At 37.0% G+C, this 12,685-nt stretch overlaps 1 protein-coding gene across 6 annotated transcripts in view; it reads left to right on the plus strand.

The window, feature by feature from the left end:
• Positions 1-9,816, plus strand: part of Mier1 (MIER1 transcriptional regulator) — a 47,292-nt gene extending 37,476 nt beyond the window's left edge. For all 6 annotated transcript variants that reach the window (XM_055628719.1, XM_055628720.1, XM_055628721.1 and 3 more), the window contains 3 exons: positions 1,786-1,913; positions 5,942-6,081; positions 8,767-9,816. In XM_055628719.1, coding sequence (XP_055484694.1) covers positions 1,786-1,913; positions 5,942-6,081; positions 8,767-9,095 — 597 coding nt within the window. In that variant the 3' untranslated portion in view covers positions 9,096-9,816. The remainder of the gene's footprint in view (positions 1-1,785; positions 1,914-5,941; positions 6,082-8,766) is intronic.
• Positions 9,817-12,685: the final 2,869 nt, after the last annotated feature.

Here is a 12,685-nt window from a genome sequence, read left to right on the forward strand (position 1 = left end):
TTTTGTTTGTAAGACAAGAGTCTTATATAACCTTAAATGGCTTCAAACTAGCTGTGGAGTAAGAATGAACATGGATAAGAATGACTTTGAACTCATCCTCCTGCTTCTACCTCCCAAGTGCTTGTCCCATAAATACCTTATTTGGAATTGTTTCTTATTTGTTTGTTTTCTTTTTAACTTTAGGGTTTTATTTTGGGGGGGCATTTTCATATATACATTATACTTTGTTCCTTCCCTAGACACCCCTAAGTCCACTTCTTGTCTGTCTCCTTCATCCTCCTAAGTAGTGCCCCCTCTCTGCTTTCATGGCATATATATACTGTTGACTTCTGAGCCATGTATACATATATAAATTTACATCTAGATTTTTATATATGGGAAAACACTTTTCCTTTTTAGTCTGGCTTATTTTGCTTAATATAAGATCTTAGTCTATCCATATTTTTTTGACAGTGTTGTAATTTCATTCCATTCTTTTCTACAGCTAAAGAAAATTGCATTGTGTATGTGCATGGTTTTATATCCAATCACATGTTGATGGATATGTGTGCTCCCATGTCTTGGCTGTTGTGAATAGTGTACCAGTAAACATAGATGTCCAAGTATCTCTTTGACTTAGAATCCTTGGGTGTATGCCTGGGTAGCTCAGCTTTTGGTTTTGTGTTGAACCCCTATACTGATCTCCATACTAGTTTTGTCAGCTTACGTCCCCATCAAGAAATGTTGGGGATGTGTCCTCCTTTTCCATATCCTGGGACATTTGTTTCCCCACATCCAGCTTCAGATAAATAGGTGGTAAAAGTTTTCTCCTCTTCTGTAGGTTGTTTCTTTACTCTGCTGATAGTTCATTTGTTGGGCATGCCATCCCATTTGTCATTTCTTCGGTTTGTTACTTGTTAGTAGAGTCTTTAAAAGTCTTCACCTGTACCTATACCTTCAAAAGTTTTGCCTGTGGGTTTTTTTTTTTTCATACCTTCAATAGTTTCAGTGGTTTGAATTTTATATTAAGATCTTTGATTCATATTTTTGAGTTGATTTTTCAACAAGGTTCAAGATTCAGGTATGATTTCATGTGAGAAATTATAAGAGAATTTAAGCTTCCCTTGATTGTCTTTGCGTAAAAAGCATTTATTCTTTGGAGTCACTTTAATCTATTTGTTACTCCTATTTGCAAAAGAGGAATACTTGTTTTATTGTAAAATATTAGAATGGTGGTATTTTTGAATTAAAAAAGTGGTAAATATCTTATATAGTTATTGATGTATTATTTTTCTTAATGGATTTAGAGTAGTTTGCAGCTCAGTGGCTGTAGTTTTGCATTTCATGCATGTGTTCATTTGTCAATGTATATTAACTTAAGTTTTTTTGGTTTTGTTTTTTTTTTTCTTTTTTCAGTCTGTCTTAGAGTTTCTATTGCTATGGTTAAACACCATAGTTTATTTGGCTTATACTTTCACATCACAGTCCATCATTGAAGAAAGTCAGGGCAGGAATTAGAGGCAAGAACTAAAGCAGAGAGTGAAAAAATGTCTTGTTTTTCATGGCCTGCCCAGTCTGCTTTCTGCCAAGGGTTGGCTCCATCCATCATCAGTATCATCATCAGTCAAGAAAATGCTCTACAGACTTGCCTATAGAGTAGGTCGTATAGAGGCATTTTCTTAGTTGAGGCCCTCTTCCCAAATGACAATATAGTGTGTGTCAAGTTGAGCGCAGACTTGAGATGTTTGTCATGAAGTAGCTCTACTAAGGAGATTATTCTTAAAAATAAGCGTTTGTTTCTTACAGGTCCGAACAAGATCAGTTGGTGAATGTGTAGCATTCTATTACATGTGGAAAAAGTCTGAGCGCTATGATTTCTTTGCTCAGCAAACAAGGTTTGGAAAAAAGAAATATAATCTTCATCCCGGTGTAACGTGAGTTGTTTTCTAAGCTTTCTTGGATTTTTCTTAAAAGAATTATGAATTTTGTAGTCCTTCACAGTACAGTTTATGTTATTTTAAACACTTACTGTCTCTTGACATGTAAGGCACACAGAGTTTGTTCTCTTAAAAAGTTGTAAACTACCATGCATCTTAAAACAGCAAGCATTAAATCAAGTTTTAAAGTGTAGGACTTTATTAGGTATTTTTGAAATGGAAGAGAAAGGGCAGTGCATTTTTTAATATTACATTCAATTTTAATTCCTTTGCTTTTTTTTTTTTTATTGTTGTTGTTGGTTTTTTTTTTTTTTTTTTTTTTTGAGGCAAAATCTTGCTATGTAATCCTGGCTGAGATGGCTTCATTCTTAGCAATTCTGTCAACTTTCCAAGTGCTGGGTTTGTATATGTGCAGCACCACATCTGACCTTTGAAAACAGTAAAAATAGACCAAGACAAACTTTTCCAAAACTTGGGCTATATAACCAGTAGAAGGCAATTAAAGAGGAAGCTAAATTAGTTTTTTTCCTTGTGCAATCTATTTTGATCTTTGGAGTTAAAACAAGATTTAAATGTAGATGTTCTTTAAAGGGATAAAGGGTACAGAAATGTGATCATCAGGGCAAATTTTATTTCTTGTTTGTTAGACCTACCTTTTCCTAGCAGTCCTGAGTCTTAGACATATTACAGAAGTTCTGTGTGATAATAATAAGGCAGCTCTAACTTTCTGAGTGATGCAGTGGTAGTAGCTCTGATCACACTGCATGATGTATCTTACCTGCCTAAATACAGTCTCTGAAATTCTCTTAGCTTCATTCAGGCCGTGAGTTGATGTGTCAGTGTACAGAGTAAAGATGCTCTCAGGCTCAGTTACAAAGATGTGCGTGTTGCACATGTTTGATTATATTTTCAAACTCCTGAGCCTTAGTGTTTCTTTGCTATGTTCAGTTAGAGGAAGGTATCTGGGCTTAGTACTTCCTCAGATCAGACAGTCTAAAGCCCAAGGGAAAATAAACTAAAAAAGCATAAAAAGTGAGGCCTGGGTTAGAGCTCAGTGTTAGAGTTCTGCCTGGATTTGTCTCCAGCACTGCCCCTCAGCAAGGGAATACATGAATAAGATTCGTCTTTGTCAAAGGACAGTGACCTCCTTACCTCTTCTGTTCCCTAGTTATTCAGAGTTGGTGATCATTAGAATGCAGTTTCATATAAAGGAGCATTACAAATTTTCATTGCTTGCTACACCATTAAAATAATTTATGAATTTAATTTGATAATTTAATTATAAGCAGTTTAACCACTTACTAAATTTATTATTTTTTCTGGATTATTCAGTGGTACTATTTAAGCGTGAAAATATAGGACTAGATGTATCCATCCCTCCCTCCTTTCCTACCTCTCTCCTTCCTTCCCTTTTTCAGAAACGTTTACAAGTCATGAATCTATCATCGGCATAAGAACACAGCACATTTGCTTTGTTATTTCAGACTCCTGGTTCATCTAGTTTTCTTTTTCAGAAAGTCTTAGCAAACGAATGTGCAGAGGGCTTGGCTTAGTTGGCTCTGTGATGCCCAAGGCAGCAGGATAGACAGGAATGTACTACCAAACCTTTTTTTCTTTATAATCTATTGTAGTCTGAAAACTTTCTGAAGGTGTTTAACATCTTAATTTCTCTTAAGGTTACGTTTTCTGTAGGTGGACAAACCATAGTTAAATTAACCCACACTTTCTTTTTTCTAAGGTCTGAGTTAATGCCAGTCCCTTGTCAGAATGGAAAGAAGTCACAAATGTGTTTGGTTTCCCCTTCACCAACATTACCATGGTTTTATGGAATTTACTTTCATTTCTTTGTGCTTTTTAAGAAGTTTGTCTGCCTGGCTGTCTGTCTTTCATCCCTCCCTACCCCCTTAAGGAACCATAGTATTTCTTTACAGGTTTATTATACCTCCTCTCAGCACTCAGGAAGCTGAAATGGGAGGATTTCCATGAGTTTGAATCTAGTTTAGGTTGTACAGTTTCAGGCCAGCCAAGCCTACATAGCAAAACACTATCTTATAAAATAAGTAATAAAAATTGAAGAGAAGTAATGACCAGAAATACACCTTATTCATGTGTTGAGAAGTTATGATTTTTTTTTTTTTCCTCTAAGAACTATTTCTGGCTTACTTGCATTTTCTGCTAATGGTTCTATCTTAAGTGGTTGCATAAAACATGGTTAATGCCTTAAACAGTGGTTCTCAACCTTCTCAATGCTGTGACCCTTTAATACAGTTCCTAATGTTATGATGGACCCCCCCAACTATAAAATTGTTTTTGTTGCTACTTTGTAACTGTGATTTTGCTACTGTTTTGTAAATAACCTGTTTCCAGTGGTCTCAGACAATCCCTGTGAAGGGCGGCTGTCATGACCCACAGGTTGAGAACCACTGCCTTAAAGAAAAACTTGTGGATTTTCTTTTCTTTGTGTCAGGTTCACATTAGACTAACCGTGTTATCTTAACAGTCCTTATTAAGTTTTTCTGTGTTGTTCACTAGAACGAAGTGCATCTGCTCTTGCTGCCCACAGCCTCAGAGCTCCCCTGTAGGCAAGGGATTGAGAGCCACATTCAAATTGGGTATCTTGCTATTCTGAATAATACCTAAAACTCCAGTTACCTGATCCAGCACTCTTAACTTCCAGGATTGTTCTACCTGACTTCCTTTCTAAGCATCTGAGATTTCATTGATATAAAATAAAGATAATAATGCTTATTTCTTACAGTATCATTGCCATACTCGAAAATTAGACTTAATTTTGTTGTCTTTTTACTTAACTTCCCTTTGAATGTCTTCTTTTTAACACTCTCCAGTGTCCATTCCCACTAAGCTTTGTTTTTTTCCTTCTACGTAGTTTATTCCTTCTAAGTAGTCTCTATTCTTTTTGCTTTAGCTTCTGAAATTCCTTTGATAGGCATCTTCCTTTTGCTATCTGTGTGCTTCATATTGGCTCTCCAGTTGTTTTTGAATGACAGTGTAGAGCATAAAGCTGGAAGATCCTAAAAGCTATTACATTTATAAGGTCAAGAGTGTTGTGTTTATTAGTTTCTGGTCCTAATGTGTTTCTGTCATATGTGTTTGTCTTGTGTGTATGCGCATGTATATGTATTGAGACCAAAGGACAATTTCTGGTGGTGTATACAGGGTCTTATTTGGGATACAAGGCTTGCCATATCTTGCTGCCTTGGGTAGTGAGCTGCAAGGATCCAACATCTCTGTTGCCCAGTCCTGGGATTACAAATGTATGACCATGTTCCGGTTGGACTGTACAGAGACAGTAACCAGCCCACAGGCCGTAGCCTGCTACTTTATGTTCGATACAGTAACCATGTGTGTCAATTGGACACATAGAATTTATGCACATTTCATTTGTAAAAATCAATTAACCTCAGGCAGACAAGTATTTAGCCCAGATTTTGTAAACCTCATCCCAGTGACAGTGTTCCTCAGCTAATGAGATAATAATGACGTTGTAAATAAGCCAGTCTACAGCAAGAAGCTGATAGGTGACCTACAAGTAAGCTACAAGGTATAGCTCTTTACAAGAACAGATCTGACTGATCTATATGGTGGCTGGGCAGGGATGGATCTTTTGTATGTGGCCCCAGTTGTACTTCCAGGTGTTGCCTTTAGGAAGCTGAAAACCCAACCTGCATCTGTTCAGAAATCACCTTGTACAGAATCACCTTTACTTCCAATGACATCATCCTTACCTCTTTGCTTACATACACTACATTCTCTGCACATTCTAAAGTCTTTAAGCTTACTATGGACTTTACATTTTCCATAGTTTAGCACCTTGATACATAGCCCTACAAATCCATATCCGAAAGAAGTTTCTCAAGTGCGTTTTCATATCCTGGTACATAGTGGTGAGGCATTGACATGAAAGTACGTAACAGTCAGGGTGTGTTTGTAAATTTAACTTTAATTTTAATCTTAAGTGTTTTCTTTAAGGAAATAATCGTTACATTATTTAACTTAATCTTAAGGGATTACATGGACCGTCTTTTGGACGAAAGTGAAAGTGCTGCTTCTAGCCGAGCACCATCCCCTCCCCCTGCTGCCTCACATAGCAGTAACAGCCAGTCGGAGAAAGAAGACAGCGCTGTCAGCAGTAGTGATCAAAACGGTGAGCACCTGGAAACACGCCCATTTCTTCATACAGAAGGATACTATGAAAGGCTCTGGAGGCTGAAAACATAAATCACATGAAACAGCACGTGTACATCGAAACACACCATGGAGTAGTTGCAAAGAGTTCTTAGTGACATCATAAAATAAAATTCGTAGAGCAAGCTATACAGGGGCTGTTCCTTTTAAGATATTTGTGATGAGTAGCATCTCTTTTCTTACAGGAATGCAATTTTAATGCGTAGATCTGAGGACTGCTTTTAACTCTTAGACAAATTCACACATTTTGCATCAAAAACATTTCTGAGATAGGCTGAGAACTTGTAACATGAACTTTAATCATAAAGACAAAATGTAGGTAATAAGTGAGTTTTGAATATTTGACTTTGCATGATATCTGGAAAGGTAAAAAAAAAATGTGAAGTAGCTATCAGCCTGCATATGGGTGTTCTGCAGAAATGTTTATTCACACACATACATACATGTACACAACACGCACACACACAGACTGAGAAAGCAGACAGTGCTTTTCATTCAGAGTGTATGAAGTACCGTTTGCAAGAGTTGGTCCAAGAATTGTTTGATTTCTTGTATAATTGTCACAAGTAAGACAGTTATTGGGGAGAAAATAGAAAGCATGATTGTGCACCATCCTCATAGGGAAGAAACAGGAGTTAAAAACTTTAAAACCGAGAGAGCTGTGGAGAATATAGACGAGAAACTGCCAAAAGCTTTGACCCCAAATTCTCACGATGGTAGTGTATGTATTACATAGTTCATTTCATGGTCCTTTTCTATTCTTCTCCCTCTAAGAACAAGTCAGACAGGAAGATCTCTGTTGCGACAGCTTGGACTCTATATTGAGCTCCAGGCTGGCTAGAGCTACACGTGAAACTGCCTCAGTAATTCCCCCACCAAAGAAAAAAGAACAAGCCAGCCAGCCAGAATAGGTTCAGTGGCTACACAGGAAATTCTTGTCTCAATACCGCCCCCCCCCCCCCAAACAAAAAAAAAAACCAAACCATCCAGCTAGAACGTGGGTCTCAGTGACCAGGCACAGGTCCGAGGTTACTTGTTAGACTGGGGTTGTACAGTCTGCTGCAGCTTTGTTTGTAGAGACTTAAAGTGCAATATGACTTGAACACAGAACTAAGGAGCCAGATGCTCAGGAGGTTTGGGCCATAGGTACTTTTGTCTTAACATCTTAACACCAAGGAAACCCTTTTCTTTCCTCTTTTAGCTTTTTTATGAGAAAACACTATAGAGTAAGATAATTTCATAAATGACTTTTAAAATGCTATTTGGCTCAGAAAACAAGTAAGTATAGTATAATTGAGATTCTTCAGGTTTTCCAAAGAAAAGATAGAATTTTTTTAGCTTACATTTTTTTATATATTTTTTAATTTTTTTTGACCATTTTTTCAACATTTATTTATTTAGGTATTTTATGTATGAGTGCTCTGTCTTCATTAACTGCACAACAGAAGACAGCATCAGATCCCAGTATAGATGGTTGTGAGCCACAATGTGGGTGCTGAGAATTGAAATCAGGACCTCTAGAAGCGCAGACAGTGCTCTTAACCTCTGAGTCATTTCTCTAGCCCCACTCCCCCTTTTAACTCTTTAGCTTTATTTTGTTTATGTATGAGACTTAATGCATTGAAATGGTACTATACCTTTTTTTTTTTTTTAACTTAGTTTAACCTAGTTTTTTGGACTGGCTAGCACAGAATTATTTTTTTTTTTAGTGTTATATGATACATAGTTCCTATATGCATTCAAGATTTGGATATATACTGAATTGAAAAAATTTGAGTATTTTCTTTGACCAAAATGTAATCTTTGAGATCCATGCTTTATGTTGAATATTTTTCACATCATTAAGATTTAATTATCTCTAGTCATGTATGCTATAGTGGACTTTGTATTACCAAAATTTGTGTTCCATTTTGTATCCAGCTCTAACATGATCTTTCTGCCACTTGCTTTAGTTAGAATAATTTTACTTTTTCTACCTATTGTAGATGGTTAGGTTTTTTACTCCATACAATCTGAAATGGTGTCAGGCGCTATCTTTTAGATTCCACCTCCCGTGGTAACAATGCCAGCATATTCCTACAAAGTACATCTTGGGACACTTCTTGAATACTTTTTTAAAGTTTGTGTATGGGTGCTGTGTGTGCACGTATGTCTGTGTGCCGTGTGTGTGCCTATGATCTAAGGAGGCTGGGAAGTGTTAGATTCCCTGAGACTAGAGTTGTAGGTGGTTGTAATCCACTGTGTGAGATTAGAGTTATGGGTTCTGGTAAGCCTCCGTATGGATTCTGGAAACTGAACCCAGGCTCTCCTCTAGGAACATCAAAGTTCTTAGCCACTGCCATTGCTCCAGCTTCTGGTATGCTTTTAGTATATGTCAGGTTCTGGTCTTTTTTTCTTAAAATCCATTGCTTTAAGTTGATTTTGACACCAATTATAATGTGCACTTGCTTTGGGTCTCGTAGTGTGTAAGGAGGCTAAGGTGTAGCCTATGGAGACCCTGCTGTGTAGACAGTTGAGCCACGGTTCATAGCACAGGTGTGCTCAGATTTGATACTTTTCTTGTTCCTTGATGTGTTATAGTGGCTGTTTCAGAATAGTTTAATCCAGTTTGTATTAAGTCTCATTTATCTTTCTCTCAATGCAGGTATGTCATCTAATGGGCCAGGTGAAATACTAAACAAAGAAGAAGTGAAAGTGGAAGGCTTGCATGTTAATGGACCAACAGGTGGAAATAAAAAACCACTTCATACAGATATGGACACTAATGGTTATGAAGCAGATAGCCTGAGCACTGACCCAAAACTTGCCCATATGACTGCAAGAAATGAAAATGATTTTGATGAAAAAAATGAGAGACCTGCCAAAAGGCGACGGATAAACAGCAATGGGAAGGAAAGTCCGGGTTCGTCTGAATTTTTCCAAGAAGCAGTCTCACATGGAAAATTTGAGGAACATGAAAACACAAATGACTAAGTCTTAGGCCTATTTTACTTTCTTTGCAGTAAATTTTGGTATGACTACAATTTTCAGGGTTGGTGGGTAACCTTTAGAAAGCTGATTTCCTTGAAGCAGTTGCTTAAATCTTGAAATTTGAATTGAGTCCTAACTTTAAGAAATGGGATTCATAATTCCACCATTTGTAAGTTCTTTTACTTCAAATTGTTGAAGACCTCTTTAAAGTTATAAAAACATTGATTAATCTGAATGTGACCCAAAGACTTTTCAGTACTTTCTCATTTGGGATACTAATCATAAATTTGACTGAAAGTAATTTTTCCTTTTTATGAGAAAGTATAGGGGAAAGAAAAAAAGTTTGTGTTTCTGCTCAACACCAATTTTTTTATTATCTGGAAATGTCTTTACAGTAGACATTTTTTCTTTCTATACAAATTGAACATTGTCACTGAGGAAGCCCTCGTGAATCCTGAAGGTTATGCTAGCATGATTTTTATATGTAGAAGTTTTAAAATAAACCAAGTCAGGTTTGTATTTGTAAAATTGTTGACATCAATGATGTCTTTCCATATTCTTATCTGGGCTTAAGAAATACATTCTGTATTTTTCCAGATTCTCTGTAGCCTTTGAAAGATTTTTACAGTACATATGTCTTGACTGAGCTGTTCTTTCTTAATACAAAAAGCTTGTATAATTTTCTTAACTTGTACAGTTGTTAAACTTTTATGAGAGGAACTGATATTCTGAGTCTGTCAGCTTTCGTTTTATTTTGCTAAGATTTTTCTAAGGAATTTTTAAGTGTGTGTAGTTAACAAAGTCATGTTTCTTATCCAGGTGGTAAAAGCATTCATAAAGAATTATGAACATTTTTTTTCAAACTTCTACTTATGGACAAATAATTTGGGACTTCCGAATTTCAGCATGATACTCAGATTGCAAGCTTGCAATAGTAAAAGTTTGCATTTACTATCATTTTCAAAATTATTTTTGAAGCAAAACAAAGACTTACTGTCAGCTTAAGTATGTAAATGTATCATGCTGAATAGAATCTTATTTGGTTACTCTCATATGCACTATAGGATTTCCCATTGTATTCATTAAGTCAGCAGAAAGGAAAGACCAGGTGATGTTGAGATACTGCCATATCCAAGGAGTAACTGTTGACAGGTAGCAATATTGATTTTTATGAGAAAATAATGGTTTTAAGAATTTTCAGATATTTCCAGTTATAATCCATTTTGTCAGATTTGATACTGTTTTTCCAAAATGAAACACATACAATAGAATCACTGTTCTGTGTGATTTTTTTTTTTTTTAAAGGGTTATCTGTGCACTAGCCTTCTAAGGATGGGGTGCCATTTTATTTTTAGTGCAAAATTCTTACAAAATGTAGTTTTATACAGCTGATAGGCCAATCTATCTCCAGACTTTTTTTTAGTAAATGATTATTAACTATCTTTTCTCACACAGGCACATCCCCAAATGCTGCTTTCAGTTTGTTCTCAGTCATCAGTTCAAGAGCCAATGCTTTTATAGACAGATCTGTGGTCCTTTTATTGGCTCAGTTGTCTGATGCAGGTTGGGTAAAAGTTTGCACTGAGAATGATTGTCCAGGCCTCATCCCTCAGAGTATTCTTATGTTTGTCCAGACTGCTTCCCCTAACCAATGGGAATAACTTTTTCTTTTCCCCAATCAGTATTGGAAGCCACTTTGACAACACATCATATAATATGCATTTACTGTTTTTGTAGAAATAATCCCAGTAAGTAAATTTCAAATGGAAGTGCTAAGAAGCAAGAGGGTTTTTGTTTGTTTGTTTTATTGAAAACAGTAATTTATCCAGAATGGCAGTAGGTCAAGTAGCTTTAGCAGATGGTCACAGTTTCTGTCTCCCTGCCCACCCCCTTTCTACCCTCACACATTCTTTCTCTCTCTCTCTCTCCTGTCCGTACTTCCTTGCTTTCCTTTTCTTTTCTCTCTTTTTTTTTTTTTTTTTTTTTTTTCTTAAGACAGAGTCTCACTGTGTAGCCCAGGCTGGCCTGGAACTTAACAATCCTCTTCCCTCAGCCTCCTGATGCTGAGACTGGAGATGTTTTCCCACCATACCCAGTTACAATCTGTTTATACCATCCTAGCCCTTAGTCACAGATGGTCTATAGGAATGTCTTAAAAGGGCGGTGATGTTGTGCTTTTTAGTCATTGCAATACTGGAAGGGTCCTGCCACCTCTCTTGGCCCTTCCAGACAGGGTTTCTCTGTTGTCTGGACACACTTTAGAGATCACGCTGGCCTCGAACTCAACAGAGATCCACCTGCCCCGTGTCCATCTTTTTAAGGATGCATCTGGTGAGCAAGTTTGTGGAGTTATTGAAACTATTGTTATAGGAATGTTTAAAGAAATTCTCAGGCATGTTGGCAAATGTGCCAGATATATAAATGTTAGTAAATCTTACTTCTCTTTTTAAAGTATGCATAATGAAACATTCCACTAATACGTGATGCTCAGCTTTTTCCAAATACTTTATTGTGTTTTGTCTATACAGGTATTTCACCCCTTGTTCTAAAATGCAACCACTGCAACTTGAGAAGTCATTGCACTATTTAAACATCTTGGCAATATCATGAATCTAGTTTGTTTAAGATTTAGTACATTTTATAACTCTTAAGCTCTTAATAAATTGAGGTGAGAAAAGAAGCCTTCGTTGTGGGCAGGGGCTGTAGCTCGGCTGGTCGAATGCTTGCCTAACATGCATAACGCCCTGAGTTCCATCCGCAGTACCACATAAACTGGGTGTGGTGGTGCATGCCTGTAATCCCAGCACTGGGAGGTGGAGGCAAGAGAATCAGAAATTCAAGGCCCTCCTCAACTACATAGTGAGTTTGAGGCCAGCCTGGGATACCTGAGACACGATCTCAAATAGAAAAGTCTCCGTTGGTAGTTATTTAGGCCCTAGCAAAGCACTGTCATTTTCATTTGGAATATATATTTTGTGATGTATTCTCAGTAAGGTTCAGAATCTGTACTCAGTTCAACACAAATCTGTTGAGCTTTCAAATGTATCTGAAGTAATAATTTAAATAGGCATTCAAAATTATGAATTAGATGTTTTTAAATTTCTGCATAATTATTTTGCACTGTAAAATATGTCCTTTCTCCAATTTCCTTCTGCCATTCTGATATGCTCATTAAAGTATTTTTGTAAACATACATGTGTAATATACTGTGAATTTTTTTGCTCAGGTGTTCCAGCTTTTAATCTCCGTGCTGCACAGTACACACAGTGCAGGTGTATACATCCCTTGCCTCCACGCCTGCGCACAGCGCACAGAACAGATTTTCAGTGACTCCTGATTTACTTGACATTGTATGATTGTTTTGTTTGTCCTTTTAAGCATTGATAGACAGACAGACAGGCTCTTTTGGGTCTGGGGTTGGTTTGTTTTTTGAGACAAGGTCTCTCTGTTACGTAGCCCTGGATGTCTAGGTGCTCACTACATAGACCAGGCTGCCCTCGAACTCAGAGATCCGCCTGCCTCCGCCTCCTAAGTGCTAGCATTAAAGGTGTGCGCCTGGCCTGCCTAGAAAAAAGACCCAGACTGGTTTTCTG

Source organism: Psammomys obesus, unplaced genomic scaffold (assembly GCF_907164565.1).
Source record: "Psammomys obesus unplaced genomic scaffold, mPsaObe1.curated_primary_1811, whole genome shotgun sequence".
In the NCBI taxonomy this organism is placed as follows: Eukaryota; Metazoa; Chordata; class Mammalia; order Rodentia; family Muridae; genus Psammomys; species Psammomys obesus.